The 19273-nt window shown below is 42.9% G+C and overlaps 2 protein-coding genes across 2 annotated transcripts in view; one reads left to right on the top strand and one right to left on the bottom strand.

The window, feature by feature from the left end:
• The window catches only part of WDR27 (WD repeat domain 27), a 256015-nt gene that overhangs the window by 221800 nt on the left and 14942 nt on the right, over positions 1-19273 (bottom strand). The window contains exons 3-7 of the mRNA XM_050787106.1: positions 7440-7581; positions 5760-5884; positions 2825-2938; positions 1888-1939; positions 236-306 (exon numbers count right to left, since the gene is read on the bottom strand). Of these exons, the coding sequence (XP_050643063.1) occupies positions 236-306; positions 1888-1939; positions 2825-2938; positions 5760-5884; positions 7440-7581 (504 nt within the window). The remainder of the gene's footprint in view (positions 1-235; positions 307-1887; positions 1940-2824; positions 2939-5759; positions 5885-7439; positions 7582-19273) is intronic.
• The window catches only part of ERMARD (ER membrane associated RNA degradation), a 129332-nt gene that overhangs the window by 5146 nt on the left and 104913 nt on the right, over positions 1-19273 (top strand). The window lies entirely within an intron of this gene.

Here is a 19273-nt window from a genome sequence, read left to right on the forward strand (position 1 = left end):
ATGTATGGAGCTCTGGGACGTGCAGAGCCAGCTCCTCCACGGACCAGGGGGCCCAGGGCCATACGGAACCCGCAGTGATGCTGAGACCCACAGAAGGTCACATTCTCAGCACTGAGGTGGACAGGTTTTTTTCAAATCACAGGAAAATACAAAGCAGCATGAAGACAAAGACCCCTGTGTACATGCTCACGTACAGGAATGTGTGGGAACTGGAACTTCACTCTGGCTGTCTCACCTGGCCGTCAGCACACCCAGTGACCAGCTGCCTGCTTTCTGCATCAATGAACAAGCTGAGAAGAGGATATGCTGGTGAAAGCAACATTGGAAAATTTAGCTTTATAAGTGCCTGGTACCAGGTAAGCCGAGAACGATCAGTTTTACTTATCTCTTTACACATAATATTTACTTACAGTATTTCTGTTAGTCAAGTTTGAACTATTCCAAAATAATTTCTTCATCAAAAAGCAAAAATTGCACGTGAATACAAATGTTGAAAACCCCATGAGCACAAGGAAGGCTGGGGATGTCACCCCAAAAGGACGCCTGGGGAGTCCGCCTCAGATGGGTCCCAAGGAATCCCATCCCGCCTGCCCGACAGAAGGCCTGGTGGGCTTAAACCACGGCCCAGCTCTGGCTGCTTTATAGCCTAGAGGGAGGGCAGCACTGGTGTTCAATCAACATTGCACCTGGGGCAGAACGATTCCTAAGTTAGCCGGAAATAATAAAATTACAGACTTAGTGATGAAAATAGCAATCAAATGGATGCCTTGTTTTCTTGGAAAAAAAAAAATTGTTGCCTAGGATGTCGTTTCATCGAAAATTTACTCTAAACTGTCAATACTTTAGGAGAATTAGATAAATGAATATTGAAAAATGCTACACATCCTAATCAAACTATGAACGAAATCAAAGATCAAGTGTATCACTGTTCTTGGCAACCAAATAGTAATTCTGTATAATTAATTTCAGAAAAAAGATTCCAACGTACTTCCAAGAAATGCACTTCACCCTGAAAGAAAGCAATGTTTTCAAGTCATTACAGCACCACAGTCTACACGTGGATACACTAACCTCAGAAAGAATGTTAAATCTTTGAGAAGATATAACGATAACTCTACCAGGTCACCAAAGTATACGTATATGCTTTAAGTGGCATTTTCATGTCACTTATCCCACGGAAGAATGCTCTCCTTTTAATTCCCTAACTCTCTTCTTCCGGAAAGACAGAACATGCAAAAGAGGAGCAAAGCGAATGCAGGAAACCAGTGCCCTGAGGCGCCGGGAGGACAAGCACAGGGGCTGCACGGGAGAGGTGCGGGGGCGTCACAGGCCGCTCCTTGTGCCATGCTCCACGGACACCTGCACCATCAATGCTGCGTCTGTGTGGCCGTGTGCCAGCTTCATTTGCCAACAAAAAGCCATCTGAGGGAAGAACGCAAGGACCCCGGCATTCACGAGCTGCACACGTGCTCAGTACCGGACCACGAGGCCGGGGTGTGGTGCACGCCGACGCACATGCTGGATGGGCGGGGCAGTCCTGGCCCTACCAACACCGCTGGTTCTGGGACTTGTTTCTACAGAGAGCAGAGGGCTCGCCTTCCATGGGGGCTCAGGCATTTTATCTGACAGCAAACGTGCTTCACTCTTCCAAAACAAAAAGGCCCAGACTCCACGCATACATTTAATTTTAAGTGAAAAACGTCAAGGACATTCACTGTTAAGTGAATCCTCTCCCTGTGTGGACGAGAGTGAAGGGCTGTAAGTCTGAGATTGCCTCATTCAGATCCACTTGAATGTCATGGCTCCATCTTATGCCCTGAGACGTGCTCTAGAAACAGTGGGTTACACACAGCCTATTTACAGGAAACATGAGAGTTTTAAATTTACCTGATAACACAGATGAACTGTATATTAATGATCCCGTACAATGGTCCCAGACCTTTGGGCAAACAGAGGGTTCTTTAGAAGAGGTAACAACGTTGCCATTTTTGCAACAGGTTAAGCTAACAGTACTAATCAGATTAGTCAACATAAATGATTATCTAAAACAGAAAACAATAAAACGAGCACAAAAATAATAACAATGTAGAAACACAATAAAAGATGTCAGAATCAAAAAGAAAAAATTAACGTCACTTCCATAAATAAACCCCTGGTGGATTTGAAGAATTGGAAACAAACATGAAACAAGGTTAAAAACAGTTCCCAGGTATTAGTCAACGCTGCCAAAATAGGAGAACCAAGCGGGAAACTGTACCGGTCTACACCCTGTCAGGTGCACACTCGCGGGTGAGGTCTACACCCTGTCAGGTGCACACTCGTGGGTCAGGTCTACACCCTGTCAGGTGCACACTCGCGGGTCAGGTCTACACCCTGTCAGGTGCACACTCGCGGGTCAGGGCTACACTATCAGGTGCACACTGGTGTCAGCTGGATAAAAACTGAATTCGCATTTCATTTTCTTCCAGATCCTCATTTCATGCCTACTGAGCCCTCCACCCTGGAACTGGCTCTTCTGCTCTGGGCCTGGGAAATGCCGTGGAGAAGAATTTGTGCTTGGGCTCTCCCAGGCCCTGGATGCAGTTGTGGGAAATCCAGGGCCGCAGAGCCGTCCTGTCAGGAATCCAAGCCCAGTCAGCGACCCTGGCAAAACGTCCGGCTTGGTGTTTCCATGGATATCAGGACAGCGGTAGCCTTGCGGAAGTGGGGTAGAAACATCACTCAGGCGGCAGTGGCCGCGAAGCCACCGCACAGCTCCGCTCTCACCACAGGTCTTTCCATAGCGCATGCCACGTGGGCACGCAGTCCATCGCCTATCCCCCACCTTAAAGCCTCTGTCCTCGGACACCGAGATGAGGGTGCCTGCTTGCCAGGGACAGAACTCCACCGCAGTCACTGGGCCCAGGTGGCCCTGCAGCTCGGCCTGGACAGCCTGCGTCTGAGAGAAATGTGTGCAGGAAGGTCAGTGATGGAACTTTGTGGTGGTTATTAACATCAGGATGTTCTATGTATGTCACAGAAAATAGCTGTTACAAAATAAAGCCCGTATTATTCCTCTTTTCAAGTTGGAACTCTGTATATAAACCAAGGGTGAAAAGTCAGATGTCTGAGCTAAGAGGAAAGCTCAGGCCACAGGCACAGTCTCAGCAGTGTTAAAAGATGACACTAACCAGAGCTGACCCTGAGCGAATTAGGAAGCTGGCGTCCCCTCAGGAATCCTGTCTCCCCACCGGCTGCCCCATGCATCCGCCCTGAGGCTCCCTGCCTGTAACTCAGAACCCACTGCTCTGTGTTCCCAATCCCTCAGCATCTGTTCTCCACCCGGGACTTCCTACAACAAGACAAGATGGCACAGCAGTAGGTGCTCATGAGTTATCCTTTCCTCCTGAAGTCCCTAAAACCTCCCACAGCCAAGAGAGCACCCCAGAAGTCAGCGTCTCAAGCTGGAGACGCACAGGGCTTCGTGTTTATATGGAAATCAGGCTTGAACAGCATGACTGAGGAATGGAGTAGTCAGAGCCTCGGGGATTCCTAAAGGTCACAGTCATCGCCCTGAGAATATCCCCAGGGGATTCCAGGCACGAAGTGCTGGGGTACTGTTCTTGAATTTTAGAGCACTCCATTTAAATAAGACAAATATCCCTTAGCATACATGCAGAAAAAATAAACATGTATATATGGTGACTTAACTTACAAATAGACATTTAACTCTGGAAGACCTTCTTTAGTAATATAACATATGGTCATCAGCAAATACAACTTAGAATACTGAGTATATTATGCCAGTTACCATCAGATTGTTAAAAATAAAAGGCAAGACTATAACCTGTGTAGGAATAGGGAGTTATGAGACTGAGTGTTATGAAATACACATTTCCATTTTCTCCAATTTCTATAAAATAAAGCTAGTCCACTGTCTATGATATGAATAACATTATAGCCTGAAAAATATTTAAGTTATTTCTTCTTGACATTTTATGTTGATTAAAAAGTGCCTTTTACCAGAAAGTGCTCAGTACTCATTTGAAGTCTTTCAAATCAAATAGCATAAACTGTTGACTTGCTGAGTATGCTGTTAAAAGAATGTGAGCTCTTCATGGACTCACGTGACAGCCATTCCCCACGTCTGAAAGTCATTCTCCCCAAGTGAAGCGTCTTTCAATTGACATGCCTGCTGCTAAGGAAGCCTGGGGAGCATCCCATGGGCTGCACACGCATCTGTAGCAGGCACCTGCTTACTCACCTGCTATGTGCCCGATTCAGGGGTGTGGCTCCAACCTGACCCCAGGCTCCCTGTTCTCTCCATCTGGGACCCAGTATCTTCCTTCAAACACTAACAGTTTTACGCTTCTTCCTAATCCACTTTGGTTTTCCTTTTCCTGACACAACGTTAAATCTCTGCACGTTAATGGTAGTTTTGTCATAAATGGTGGGGTGGCCTAATGTTAATCTATCTATCACAGGATGTTTACAACAAAACATGAAATACTTACAACTTGGCCGGGCGCGGTGGCTCAAGCCTGTAATCCCAGCACTTTGGGAGGCCGAGACGGGTGGATCACGAGGTCAGGAGATCGAGACCATCCTGGCTAACACAGTGAAACCCCATCTCTACTAAAAAAATACAAAAACTCGCCAGGCGAGGTGGCGGGCACCTGTAGTCCCAGCTACTCGGGAGGCTGAGGCAGGAGAATGGCGTGAACCCAGGAGGCGGAGCTTGCAGTGAGCCGAGATCCGGCCACTGCACTCCAGCCTGGGCGACAGAGCGAGACTCCGTCTCAAAAAAAAAAAAGACATACTTACAACTGAAAAACCAACATATCCAGAAAGCTTTCACAGACAGACTAGGTAAAGCCCTTTACCTAACTCCTAGATACTTCCCATCATCTATCTCTCTGTGGCTTAACTCATGATGTAAACTTTTTAAATTTATGAGCCTTAATTTCATAATTAGTCCAAAAATAGTCCGAAGACATAAATGTCTTCTCTCCCAAAATGCCTATTACACATGAGGCCCATAAGAACCAATTACTATTCCATGGCTATCATCCTCCCTCGCCTACGTTTATTAAGTGGCTATCACAGGAAAAGCTACGCAGGCAAACAGCTTTGTTGGCCATGTTGACTTGGCAAATCAAAGCCACAAAAACGACCCCAGGCCTGCGGTCATCTCCAAAATCAGGCTTGGGCAGAGCAACAATTCAGAGGAACCGAGTCTTCCTTCGTGTTCCCTTAGATTCCCACTTCCTGATTGCTAACACTGCTTTCAACATTGCAATGGGGCAGCTGACTGTTCCAGTCACACCCGAGGCTGAAATCACACAGGCAGGAAGAGGTGACACGTTTCCTTAAACTAACCCTGGTGATGAAATGGCTGCGAAAGTCTGATTCTTGATGAAAAGAACATTTTGATAAAAGATATAAACAAAAGCGCTATGCTAGTAAGGATGCCTACAATCAGGGAATATCTGAGAAATAAAAGTTTTGTAGAACATGTTTCTCTAAAGTCATGCCTGATACCCATATTCCATAGGGAGTTTTAATATTTATATAAATATTACTATCTGACACCAGTGGTTTTCCAATTGCAACATAAAGATATGATTTTATAAAAGTAAACTAAATTTAAGATATAGGTTTTAAAAAAAAAGGAGTACAGAAAAAAAGAAAAGACAGCTGGGCAAGGTCCTAGAACCTGGGAGGCCCCATCAGCTAAACCCTTCCATGAAATGAAATTCACGTGTGAATTTCAATCTTACCTCAATATCCAGTGTGAATACTTTGTTTCCAGCACATACGGCAACAACATGATCATCCGGGCTCAACTGTAAACACAGCACCTTTCCCAAAAGCGAGCCCACGACAGTCCCTCGAGGGACCAGCCCTAGAGTGAGTTTCACCGTTAGTGCCAGTTCACCAAATGCATTCAGCATTACATTAATCCGAGAAAAATACTGAGAATGTAACCCTCTATTCTAAAATTACTGAGAGAATGCCAATGAGCCTTTGATGTGATTTTGATTCTCTAAGAACATAAAAAATACCGGATATAGAGAAGTCTTCTGAAAACCTGGGGAATGCAGCACTTCCCTGCAGAGAATCCCTCAACATCAAAACAGGAAGACGCCTTCCCCTGGAGGCTGCGGTACCCGCGCAGTGAGGGTCACACACATCAAACTGCGTGTTTCGATGCTTCTCACCCACATCCAACCCCACGTCCACCCTCATGTCCAGGTTCAGCTAACATCAGTTGGAAGGAAGGGAGTAGAAGCCTATCCAACCGAGGCCTCCAGGGACTAAGCAATGGCAGGACACCCACAAGCAGCCAGGAGGTTCCCACGACCCGGACAACAAGTGCAGCAGCTGCAGCCTGATGCACAGTCCGTCATGCAAATCCACAAAGGTGAAGGAAAAAATGGCGGGCAAGGTCATCTGGTCCTAGTGTGCACCACGGACCTATCACCAGCAAAATGCAGATATACTCCACCCAGAGCCTGGCAGAGACACATGTGCACATGTCCCACAGCCACCAAGTCTACAGAGAAACATGTGCTCATGTCCCACAGCCACCCAGAGCCTAGAAAGAGATACGTGCTCATGTCCCTACATAGAATACATAGGTTTATAGTCTCTTTGCATTTATGTTTTAACGTAATCCTCTAACTTCTCTATATAATTCCGTAAAACTCAAATTCCTTAATGTGGTCCCTACCTAACTTTTCAACTTTCTCAGATGAGACTCTCCTAACATCAGCACGCTCCAAGCACAGAGGCAGGTTCTCACTCTTCCCAGGGCCTTGGCACATTTGGGTCCATCTGCCAAAAGCACAGTCGCCTATCCCACCCCTTCTCACCTTCAGCCCACATGCCCCTCCCTGAGATCCTGTATCTCAAAGTACCACCATGTATGTGCGTGCTGCCCTGGCCTCATCTGCCTTCTCCACTGCACACTCACAATTCATAACCACTAGGTCGCTGGCTTACACAGGGTCTCTCTCAAACTCTGAGCTGTGACTTCCACAGGATTTGGGATCAAGCCCTTCCTATTCACTACTGGTCTCCAGCCTGAAATATTACAGGTGCTCAAGAAACCTTGCTGTGCAAGAAAAGAATATTTCAACTTTCCTACATGTTTTCAGGTTGATACAAAATTGACAGTTCTTAAAATTAAAAGGGACATAAGATCAAAACCTATGAGCCTGTAAGATCAGCATAACACGCAGCAAAGGTCAGTGAGTCTGAATGGCCTGGTGCCCTTCCCATATAAAGCACCCTGCTTGCATGCCTGGGTTTCAAGGTAAAGGGAATACAAAATTATCCCAAATCCCCGAGGGATTGGTGCTACCCAAGAGAAACACCCTTGGGTGGTACCAAGTATACTGAAGGATGAGTTATTCCTTTTGTAGGTTTTTAAAAACAAGTTTTAGATTTTCATTTACCTTGAAGTACTTTCTCTCTACATTCATCCAGGTTCCACATTATAACGTAATCCAGCGATGCTGAGCAGATTAGAAGTGGGTTCACTTTATTTCCAAAAGCTATAGCAGTAATTGGCTGATGGTGTCCTCGTAAGATTAGAAGCTGAGAAAATTAACAAAAATAAAACACAGATTACAGACAATATTTAAAAATAAGGGTATAACAACATAACCTCAAACCTAAGAAATTAAAAGATTGAGTTTTTCAAATACATTCATTTTACATATTCATTGTTAATTCATTTGTTAAAATCTCTGCTATGTACTACTAAATTATTCTTTCAACCATTTCACTGCTATTCACTGTCACGCACACTAATAAAAAGATACCGGTTACCTCGATCTTCCATTTCTTTATAACTTGTTAGTTAACCAAATATAGAATATGTCTCCACTACATGCCAGAAGAGGTAACAGCTGAGCTGAAAACTGAAGAATAGGGAGAGGAATGAGGGGTTGACAAAAGGAGGGGAGCAATGAGGTCCCAGGGAAAACAAGGCATGGGGTAAGAAACTGCTGAGACAAGGAAAGGAGTGAGAGGAGGCTGGAGAAAGGTGAGGCCCAGGTGTGGGGACCTTGGCAACTACACAAGGAGTGTTGATAGCACTCTAGGAAATTAAAATCCAGCAAAAAAATGCACAATCAGAATAATACAGTGACTAGATTTGTTTTCCAGGAACAAAACATTCCTAAAAGTATGGAGCAGACGAGTGTTGGGGGTGCACTGGGCTGGAGAGACAGATGGGAATGCATGAAAACACTCAAGGGAAATCCAGTAAGAGACCTGGACTAAGATAGTGACAATGGAGATGGAGAGAAGATGATGACTGAAGATTCCGTGACCAATGGATATGGAGGGATGGAGGGAAAAACAAAAGCAAAGGGATAGGGTTTGAGGTTAAAATCCTGGGTGAATGATGCCTCAAGAACAAAATACAAAGGGAAAATGGGATGGGACTAGGGTAGAAAATGGTCCATTTGGTCCATAGTAAGTTGAGATGCTTATAAGGTGATGTTAAATAGACAACGGGCAGCTTGATATGAGAGATATCACTGGAGAATTCCACTTCTAGTAAAGGCAGGATACATCACCTCATCAGTACCAACCCTACTGATGGGAATTACAAGAAAAACTGGACAAAATTAAATATATACACACACACACACACACACACACACATACACACACAGAGACACACATTTTGAAGGCATCAGAAAGCAACCAAGTCATGAAGAATTATGATAACAAGATTACAGGGAAGAAAAAAAATGAGGGAAGTGACCCCAGCATCTGGGGTCACTTGTCCCATAAAGATATCTACTATAAAGAGAGTCTTCTGACAATTCCCCCAAGGCAGTTGAGGAGCTGAGATTCAAGGGGCTAAGGGCACAAAAACGGTATAATCAAATGAGTCATCTTCAGGGACACAAACAGAACTATCATATTGGGAGATGGGCAAAGATTTCTGTCACCTTACAAAGTAATTTTGAGAGACAGCTGACTGCCTTAATGTTGAGAACTCTACATTTCTTCCTGTAAAGAAATATGAATGGATTTTAGTAAATGTCTGCCTAGAATACAATCTACTAAGGTGAGAGGGATGGGCATGCTGCTAAACCCCCTCGGCTTAGAATGGGAACCCCAAAAAAGACAAAATCCAAAGAGTAAAGATAACTGTCAATAAAACAACCCTCATAAGAACTGACACCCAGCTATGAATTGTCTTAATACCTGACTAGTTCAGGGTAATCCAGGACTGCCAGTGCCCTAAACATGACCAGTGACCAGAAGCTAACATAAATTTGATCTGGAAAAATGTAAGATAATCCAGAGTATCAAATCAGCTATACTTTTTTTTCATATATAAAGTCCAGCAACCTAAAAAATAACCAGGGATTCAAGGAGACAAGACCATTTAGTCAAAAACAAAGAAAAATAAGGAATAGAGAAATGCAATGCCTACAAGTCATCCAGATAGACTTGAAACCAAACTAAAACTGATCCAAATGTTAGAATTACTAGACAAGAACATTCAAACCATTATTAAAAGTTTTTCCATACATTCAAAAGTTGAGGCATAGAAAATATTTAAAAGTCCCAAACCTAATTTCTGGAGATGAAAACTAGAATTAGATACCATTTCAAAAAACATTTAGTAGGATTAACCACATATTAGACGTTGCTGAGGAAAAGACTGGTAAATTTAAAGAGAAAGCAATAGAAAATATATACAAATGAAAGAGAGAAAAAATACATTAATAAACATGAAAGAGAATCAGTGAGCTGTGGGAAACTTCACATGATCTGACATACAAGTAAACAGAGTCCACAACGTTTGGGATGAGGGGAATATTTGAAGAAATAATGGCTGAAATTTTTCCAAATTTGATGAAAACCATAAACCCATAGAACCTCAATGATAAAGTTTGGATGTCCCCTCCAAATCCCATGTTGAGATGTAATCCCCAGTGCTGGAGGTAGGGCCTACAGGGAGGTGTATGGGTCATGGGGGCAGATCCCTCATGGCATGGTGCCATCCTCATTGTGGTGAGTTCTCACAAGATCGGGTCATTTCAAAGTGTGTGGTACCTCCCCCCACCCCTTGCTCCTGTTTTTGCCATATGCCATGCCTGTTTCCTTGGCCTTCCACCATGATTGTAAGGTTCCCGAGGCCCTCACCAGAAGCCAAGCATTTGTTGGTGCCATGCTTGTGTCAACAAAAGAATCAAACTCTGTAAAATATTTAAGAGATTTATTTTGAGCCAAATATGAGTGACTATGGCACATGACACAACCCTCAGGAGGTCCTGAGAATATGTGCCCAACGTGGTTGGGGTACAGCTTGGTTTTATGTATTTTAGGGAGGCATGAGACAGCAATCAAATACACTTAAGAAATACATTGGTTTCATTAAATACACTTAAGAAATACATTGGTTTCATTCAGAAAGGCGGGACAACTCAAAAGCTGGGGCTTCCAGGCTATAGGTAAATTTAAACATTTTCTAGTTGACAATTGGTTGAGTTTATCTAAAGATCTGAGATCAATAGAAAGGAATGTTCAGGTTAAGATAAAGGATTGTGGAGACCATGTTTTATTGTGCAGAGGAAGCTCACTGCAGACTTCAGAGAGAGCAGGCTGTAAAATTTTTCTTATCGGACTTAAAAGGGCACCCGGCTCTTACTTGATTATCTCCTGGATCTGGGAAGGAATGAAGGAAAACAAAGGGGAAAGGGGATTCTCTAGAGAATATGGATTTTTCCCACAAGAGACTTTGCAGGGCAATTTCAAGGTATGGCAAGGAAATATATTTTGGGGTTGAATATTTTTTCCTTATCTCATAATGTTATGCCAGAGTCAGATAGAAAAGTCAGTCATGATATATAGGGTCAAATAAAACCCATCTAATGATAATTTGTGGCTTGTAGGGCATGATTCCCTAGGCCCCTTAGGTAGGAATTTGGGCAAGATGAAAAATCAGAGTTTAGTCCTCACTTGTACAGCCCGCAGAGCCATGAGTCAATTAAATCTCTTTTCTTTATAAATTACCCAGTCTCAGGTATTTTGTTATAACTAAACTCTGGCTTTTTTCTTCTCCTGCCCAAATTCCTATCCAAGGGGCTTAAGGATTCACATCCTAAAAACCATAAAGTCTCCTCTGAGAGGTTTTGTTTAACCCTATATAACGTGGCTTACTTTCCAACCTAACTCTGGTATAACATCACATGATAGATAAAGAAGGGAATTAAAATATGTTAACTCCAATTATGTTTCTTTACTATATCTTGACATAGGCCTGCGAAGCTGTCCCTTACGGGGAAAATCTACATTCTGCAGAAGATTCCCTTCCCTCTGTAGGCCACTAAGACTCTGGCATTTTTTAAAAGTCTAATAGATATTTACAATCTATTCTCTCGGGAGCCTGCCACCTGGAGGCTTCTTATGTATAGTGGGGACCTTGGTCTCCACGATCCCTTATCTTAACCCAGACATTCCTTCTACTGAGTCTAGGTCTTCAGACAATAACTTAACACTTTCAACCAATTGCAATTTAGAAAATTATTGAATCCACCTATGCCCTGGAAGCCCCCACTTTGAATTGTCCCACCTTTTGGGACCTAAGCAATGTATATATTACATGTATTGATTGATGTCTTATGTCTCCCTAAATTGTAAAAATGCAAGCTGCAGCCTGACCATTAGGCACATGTTCTCAGGACCTCAAGACTGTGCCTCGGGCTATTGATCACTCGTATTTGACTCAGAATAAATCTCTTCAAATATTTTACAGACTTTGACTCTTTCATTGACATAGCAATTCATGAACGGCCTAATACAGAAAATTGGTACCAAGAAGTGAGGCATTGCTATAAAGATACCTAAAAATGTGGAAGTGGCTTTGGACCTGAGTAACCAGCAGAAGATGGAAGAGTTTGGAGGGCTCAGAAGAAGACAAGAAGATGAGGGAAAGTTTGGAACTTCTTAGAGACCGGTTAAATGGCTGTGACCAAAAACAGTGATAGTGATAAGGACAGTGAAGTCTAGGCTGAGGAAGTCTCAGATGGAAATGAACTTACTGGGAACTGGAGCAAAGCTCACTCTTGTTATGCCACAGCAAAGAGCGTGGCTGCATTCTGTTCATGCCCCAAGGCTCTGTGGAAGCTTAAACTTGAGAGTGATGGCCTAGGGTACCTGAAGGAAGAAATTTCTAATCAGCAAAGCATTTAAGATGTCTCCTGGCTGCTTCTAACAACCTACAACCATATATGGGAGCAAAGAAATGTCATAAAGCTGGAATTCATATTTAAAAGGAAAGCAGAGCATAAAAGTTCAGAAAATTTGCAGCCCAGCCATGTGGCAAAAATAAACAGTGTTTTTGGTGAGAGGAATTCAAGCAGGCTGTGGAACAACCATTTACTTAAGATATTTGCCTAACTAAAAAGAGAACCAAAGGCTGATAGCCAAGGCAACGGGAAAAAGGTCTCCAAAACATTCCAGATATCTCGAAGGCAGTCCCTCCCATTATAGGCCCTGAAGCCTAGGAGGAAAGAATGGTTTTGCAGGTCAGGGCCTGCTGCCCCACACAGCCTCAGGACACTGCTCCCCTCTCCAGCTCTGGCCTCAGCTCAGAGGACCCCAGGTACAGCTTGGGCTGCTGTTTCAGAGGGTGCAAGCCACAGGCCTTGGTGGTTTCCATGTGGTATTAAGCCTGCGGGTACACAGTGTACAAGAGTAAAGGAGGCTCAGCAGCCTCCAGCTAGGTTTCAGAGGATTTGTGAGAATGCCTGGGTGCCAAGGCAGAAGCCTGCTGCAGGAGTGGAGCCTTCACAGCGAGCTTCTACTAGGGCAGTGCCAAGGGGAAATGTGGAGTTGGAGCACCCGCCAGAGTTCCCACTGAGGCACTGCCTACTAGAGCTGTGAGAAGAAGGGCACCATCATCCAGATCCCAGAATGGCAGATATTCCAGCAGCTTGCACCTGCTCCTAGCAAAGCTGCAGGCACTCAATAACCAGTGAAAGCAGCCACAAGGGCTGAACCTTGCAAACACAGGGACAGAGCTGCCCCAGGCCTTGGAAGCTACCCCTTGCACCAGTGTGCCCTGGATGTGGGACACAGAGTCAATGGAGATCATTTTGGAGCTTTATAATTTAATGACTGTCCTGCTTGGTTTCAGACTTGCACGGGGCCTACACAGCCCCTCTCTTTTGGCCAATTTCTTCCTTTGGAAATGGGAATGTTTACCCAATGCCTACAATCCCTTTGTATCTTGGGAGTAAATAACTTGTTTTTTATTTTACAGGCTCATAGGTGGAAGGAACTTGCCTTGTCTCAGATGAAACTTTGGACATAGGACCTGGGACTTTTGATTGAGTTGATGCTGGAACAAGTTAAGGCTGAGGACTAAGCTCTGATTTTTTTTTTTTTTTTTATCTTGCCCAAATTCTTTTCTAAGGGGTCTAGGGAGTCAGGCCCTACAAACCATAAATTCTCATAAGATCAGTTTTATTTGACCCTTTATATTGTGGCTTACTTTCCAATCTGACTCTGGCATAACAAGGAAGAAAATCAAAATGTTTTACCTCAAAATATATTTCCTTGCCATACCTTGAAATTGCCCTGCAAAGTCTCTTGTGAGAAAAATCCATATCCTATAGAGAAACCCCTTCCCCCTTTGTTTTCCTTCTTTCCTTTCCAGATCCAGGAGATAATCAACTAAGAGCCAGGCACCCTTTTAAGACCAAGAAGAAATGATTTACAACCTGCTGTCTCTGAAGTCTGCTGTCTGAGAGCTGACTCTGCACAGTAAAACTTGGTCTCCACAATCCTTTACCTTAACCTTAACATTCCTTTCTATCGATCTCAGATCTTTAGACAAACTCAACCAATTTTCAACCAGAAAATGTTTAAATTTACCTATAGCCTGGAAGCCCCCGCTTTGAGTTGTCCCGCCTTTCTGAATGAAACCAATGTGTTTCTTAAGTCTATTTGATTGATGTCTCATGTCTCCCTGAAATATATAAAATGAAGCTGTGCCCCGACCACCTTGGGCACATGTTCTCAGGACCTCCTGAGGGCTGTGTCAGGGGCCATGGTCACTCATATTTGGCTCAAAATAAATCTCTTAAAATATTTTACAGAGTTTGACTCTTTTATCGACAAGACTTTGGGGGACTGTTGGAAAGACATGATTGTATTTTGCAATGTGAGAAGGACATGAGATTTAGGGGAACAGGGGTGGAATTATATAGTTTGCATGTCCCCTACAAATCCCATGTGGAGATGTAATCCCCGGTGTTGGAGGTGGGGCCTGATGGGAGGTTTTTGGGTCATGCCGGCTCATCCCTCATGGCTTAACGCTGTCCTCACCACAGTGAGTGAGTTCTCATGAAATCTGGTCATTTAAAAGCGTATGGCACCTCCTCCTGACCACTTGTTCCTGTTTTCACCCTGTGAAGTACCTGCTCCCCCTTCGCCTACTGCCATGACTGTTAGGTTCCTGCGGTCCTAATTAAAAGCAAAGCAGATGTTGGTGCCACGCTTGTACAGTCTGTAGAACCATGAGCCAATTAAATCTCTTTTCTTTATAAATTACCCAGTCTCAGTTATTTCTTTATAGCAATGCAAAAATGGCCTAATACATACAAAAATAAGAAATATGAAGAAAAATATACCAAAACATAGGATGAACAAATTGTTCAAAATTGGTAATATAGAAAGTTTTAAAGGCAGCCAGACAAAAATAACCCACTGTATACATGGGAACAAACATAAAGATAATAATAGAATCCTCACTGAAATGATAGAAGAGCAACATATTAAAAACCTGAAGAAAAATCTGTCAAACTAGAATTCTCTACTCAATATAAATGCCTTTCAAAAACAAGGCAAAATAAAAACATTTTTAAACACACAAAGGCTGAAATAATTTATCACCATACTTGCACTGAAACATATGTTAAATAAAATACTTCAGGCAGAAGGAAAATGCTACCAGACGGAAACATGCATATACACAAAGGAATGAAGAGCACCAAAAATATAATTACGTGGGTAGATGTGTAAGATATTTTTCTTTCTTAAATTTAAGAGCCTTAAAATTAAAAAAGAAAAGGCCGAGCGCAGTGGATCACGCCTGTAATCCAAGTACTTTGGGAGGCTGAGGCAGGCGGATAACAAGGTCACGAGATCAAGACCATCCTGGCAAACATGGTGAAACCCTGTATCTACTAAAACTACAAAACAAAACAAAACAAAAAAAATTACCAGGCATGGTGGTGCGCACCTGTAGTCCCAGCTACTCGGGAGGCTGAGGCAGGAGAATCACTTGAATCTGGGAGGAGGAGGTTGCAGTGAGCCGAGATTGTGCCACTGCACTCCAGCCTGGGTGACAAGGCGAGACTCCATCTCAAAAAAAAAAAAAATTAAAAAAGAAAAATGAAGGTATTTTTCTTATTGTTTAAATATCTTTAAAAGATCCCTGAATGTTTAACAAAAGTAATAATGGATTGTCAGGTTTGTAGCATACGTAAAAGTAAAATGCATGACAACAAAAACATAAAGGTTGTGAGAGAGGAAATGAAAGATATACAATACTAACATTAATGAAAATAGAAAGTAGCCAAAGATTTCTGAGCAAGAAATATTACCAGGGATCAAAAAACAATGTCACTTTATAATAAATGAAGTGATTTCAAGAAGACATAAAAAATATAAAACACAAATGTGCTTAATAACAGAGTTTCAAAACACACAAAGTAAAAACTAATGGAAGACAGATAAGTTCGCAATTAGAGTCACAGATTTTAATATGTCTCTTTCAATAACTGACTGAACAACTGGACATGAAATCAACAGAATATAGAAGACTTGAAGACTATTAGCCACTTTGACCTGACATTTATAAAACAAAAGACACAAACAAAATTTTCCTAATAGTGTTACTTGCAATAGTCAAAAACTAAAAATAACCTAAATTCCGACCAATAGGAGAATGCATAAAGTACAGTATATCCATACAATGAATATTACTCAATAATAAAGAAGAATGAACTACTGAATGCAACAACATGGATCTCAATTATCCTGAGTGAAGAAAGCCAGACAAAATGAGTAAATATCGGATATCACCAAGCTGGTGAAATAGAAGCTAACCCACTCATATCCTCCGACAATAAGAAAAATTCTGTACCCATCCATGGTCAAAAGTCTCTCTACAGGAGCCTCAGAATTCACGCTGAAGTTGTGAAACCCCAGTGGAGTCAAGATCTTAGAAGGTCATTTCGAGAGTTCAGACCCACACCTAGGTGGCTGATTCACTAAGCATGCTCTTAGCTTCAAGCCCAGAAATGGCTCAGTCCTCCAAGGGGCTTGGCTACCACCTCATTTGGCCTTGAGCCTGCAAACAAAACCACCAGCCAAAGAGTCTGGAAGGAATCACACACTCTACTAACTGACAGAAGGGCTCATCTGCCTGTTGACATTGGTCTAGGCAATGAACCCGAAAGCTGCCCTGTGGCTTGGCTCTAATTCCCTCATCTGAGGTCCCAGGTAAGAGCTGCTTACACAAAGACTCACAGGGAGACTCGCCCATATCTTGCAACCTGGGAGTCTCAGCCTCCCTGACAGGCCTGCCACACTTCCTCCCATGACCAATCCTGAGGGTACCCAGTCTCAGCTCTGGGCTCTTCTGCTGCTATCAGGGAACTATCCCAGCTGTGCTGAGACCTGCTGGGAGATGCATGCTCCTCTGTGCCAACTAGACTGACCTCTCCAGTCTCCCACCCATAGCAGACCATAAGGGGGCCCAGTTCCAGGTCCAACTCCTCCTGTTGAAATTAGGGAACTATCTCATCTCTGCAGGGACTTCCTCAGAGACACGCAACCCTCTGAATCAATGTGACCAGGCTCTCCAGCCTCTGTCCCACAGCAGATCCCAGAGGGGCCTAGTCTCAGCTCCAAGCCCATCCTGCTGTAGTTGGGAAACTATCTTATTGGTGCAGGGTCCCCCTGGTAGACACATGATCCTCTGAGCCAACAAAATCAGCTCTCCAACCTCCATCCCACAGCAGATCTTGAGGGGACCCAGTCTCAGTTCTGGCCCCTCTCACTGCTGTTAGAAAACTATCCATGGACTCCCAATCTCAACTCCCATTCCTCACCTGTGCAGAGACCTGCTGGGTGACACACCTGTCTGGGCCACTAGGACAGCATTCTGGACTCAGATGCCTGGTCAGCATTCCCACAGAGCCCCAGTACCCACGCTGAGTCCTACCCAGGTCCATCTGGGCCAGAAAGCTGTATCAATCTCAGAGTTCTTGCAAGACTCCCAGCAATCCTGTGCTTAGAGCATCCTCTAATGCTGAGATGGCTACAGCGGTCATGGGCTCAGGGAACTCAACAGTCAGCCTATGTAGAATCCCTGGAAGGCCTGCTGAAGAAGGACAGGCACAAACAAAGCCAGACTTACGAAGACTTAAATAAATACCTAATCCCTCAGTGCACAGACGTAACCACATGTCCACAAGCATCAGCAATGCTCAGGAAAATACGACCCCATCAAACAGACAAAATAAGGTGCAACAGACTGACCCTAAAATAATGAATATAGGTGATCCCTAGACAAATCATTCAAAATAGCTGTTTTAAGGAATCTCAAGAAAATTTAGAAAACCAGAGAATCAACTCTGAAATCACCAAAGAAACTTAACAGAGATTGTTAATTTAAAAAAACATCAAAAATTTTGGAGCTAAAAAATACAATTAGTGAAATGAAAAATGCAATAGATAGCATCAACCACAGAATTCAGCAAACAGAAGAAATAACCAGTGAGCTCAAAGACACAGTACTTGAAAATACACAGTCAGAGGAGAAAAAAGAAAATGAAAAGGAATGAAGAAGCTTACAGGAGCTATGAGACAACAAAAGAGCAAATATTCAGGTTAGTAGAGTTCAAGAAGGAACTGAGGAAGACAAAGTGGTAGAAGGTTATTCAAAGAAATAATAGAAAACTTTCCAAACCTGGAGATATAAATACATACTGGAAGGTCAAAAGTTACCAATAAGATTCAACCCAAATAAGAATACCCAAAGACATACTATAATCAGACTTTCAAAGGTCAAAGACAAAGAGAGGATCTTGAAAGCACTGAGATAAAATAAGTAAATAATAGGCATGGGCAAAGATTTCATGTCTAAAACACCAAAAGCAATGGCAGCAAAAGCCAAAATTGACAAATGGGATCTCATTAAACTAAAGAGCTTCTGCACAGCAAAAGACACTACCATCAGAGTGAACAGGCAACCTACAGAATGGGAGAAAATTTTTGCAATCTACTCATCTGGCAAAGGGCTAATATCCAGAACCTACAAAGAACTCAAACAAATTTACAAGAAAAAAACAAACAACCCCATCAAAAAGTGGGCAAAGGACATGAACAGACATTTCTCAAAAGAAGACATTCATACAGCCAACAGACACATGAAAAAATGCTCATCATCACTGGCCATCAGAGAAATGCAAATCAAAACCACAATGAGATACCATCTCACACCAGTTAGAATGGCAATCATTAAAAAGTCAGGAAACAACAGGTGCTGGAGAGGATGTGGAGAAATAGGAACACTTTTACACTGTTGGTGGGATTGTAAGCTAGTTCAACCATTATGGAAAACAGTATGGCGATTCCTCAAGGATCTAGAACTAGATGTACCATATGACCCAGCCATCCCATTACTGGGTATATACCCAAAGGATTATAAATTATGCTGCTATAAAGACACATGCACACGTATGTTTATTGCAGCACTATTCACAATAGCAAAGACTTGGAATCAACCCAAATGTCCATCAGTGACAGATTGGATTAAGAAAATGTGGCACATATACACCATGGAATACTATGCAGCCATAAAAAAGGATGAGTTTGAGTCCTTTGTAGGGACTTGGATGCAGCTGGAATCCATCATTCTTAGCAAACTATCACAAGAACAGAAAACCAAACACCGCATGTTCTCACTCATAGGTGGGAACTGAACAATGAGATCACTCGGACTCAGGAAGGGGAACATCACACACCGGGGCCTATCATGGGGAGGGGGGAGGGGGGAGGGATTGCATTGGGAGTTATACCTGATGTAAATGACAAGTTGATGGGTGCAGCACAGCAACATGGCACAAGTATACATATGTAACAAACCTGCACATTATGCACATGTACCCTACAACTTAAAGTACAATAATAATAAATAAATTAAAAAAATAATAATAATAAGTAAATAACACATAAGGGAGAC

The sequence above is a fragment of the Macaca thibetana genome, chromosome 4 (genome assembly GCF_024542745.1).
Source record: "Macaca thibetana thibetana isolate TM-01 chromosome 4, ASM2454274v1, whole genome shotgun sequence".
NCBI lineage: Eukaryota > Metazoa > Chordata > Mammalia > Primates > Cercopithecidae > Macaca > Macaca thibetana.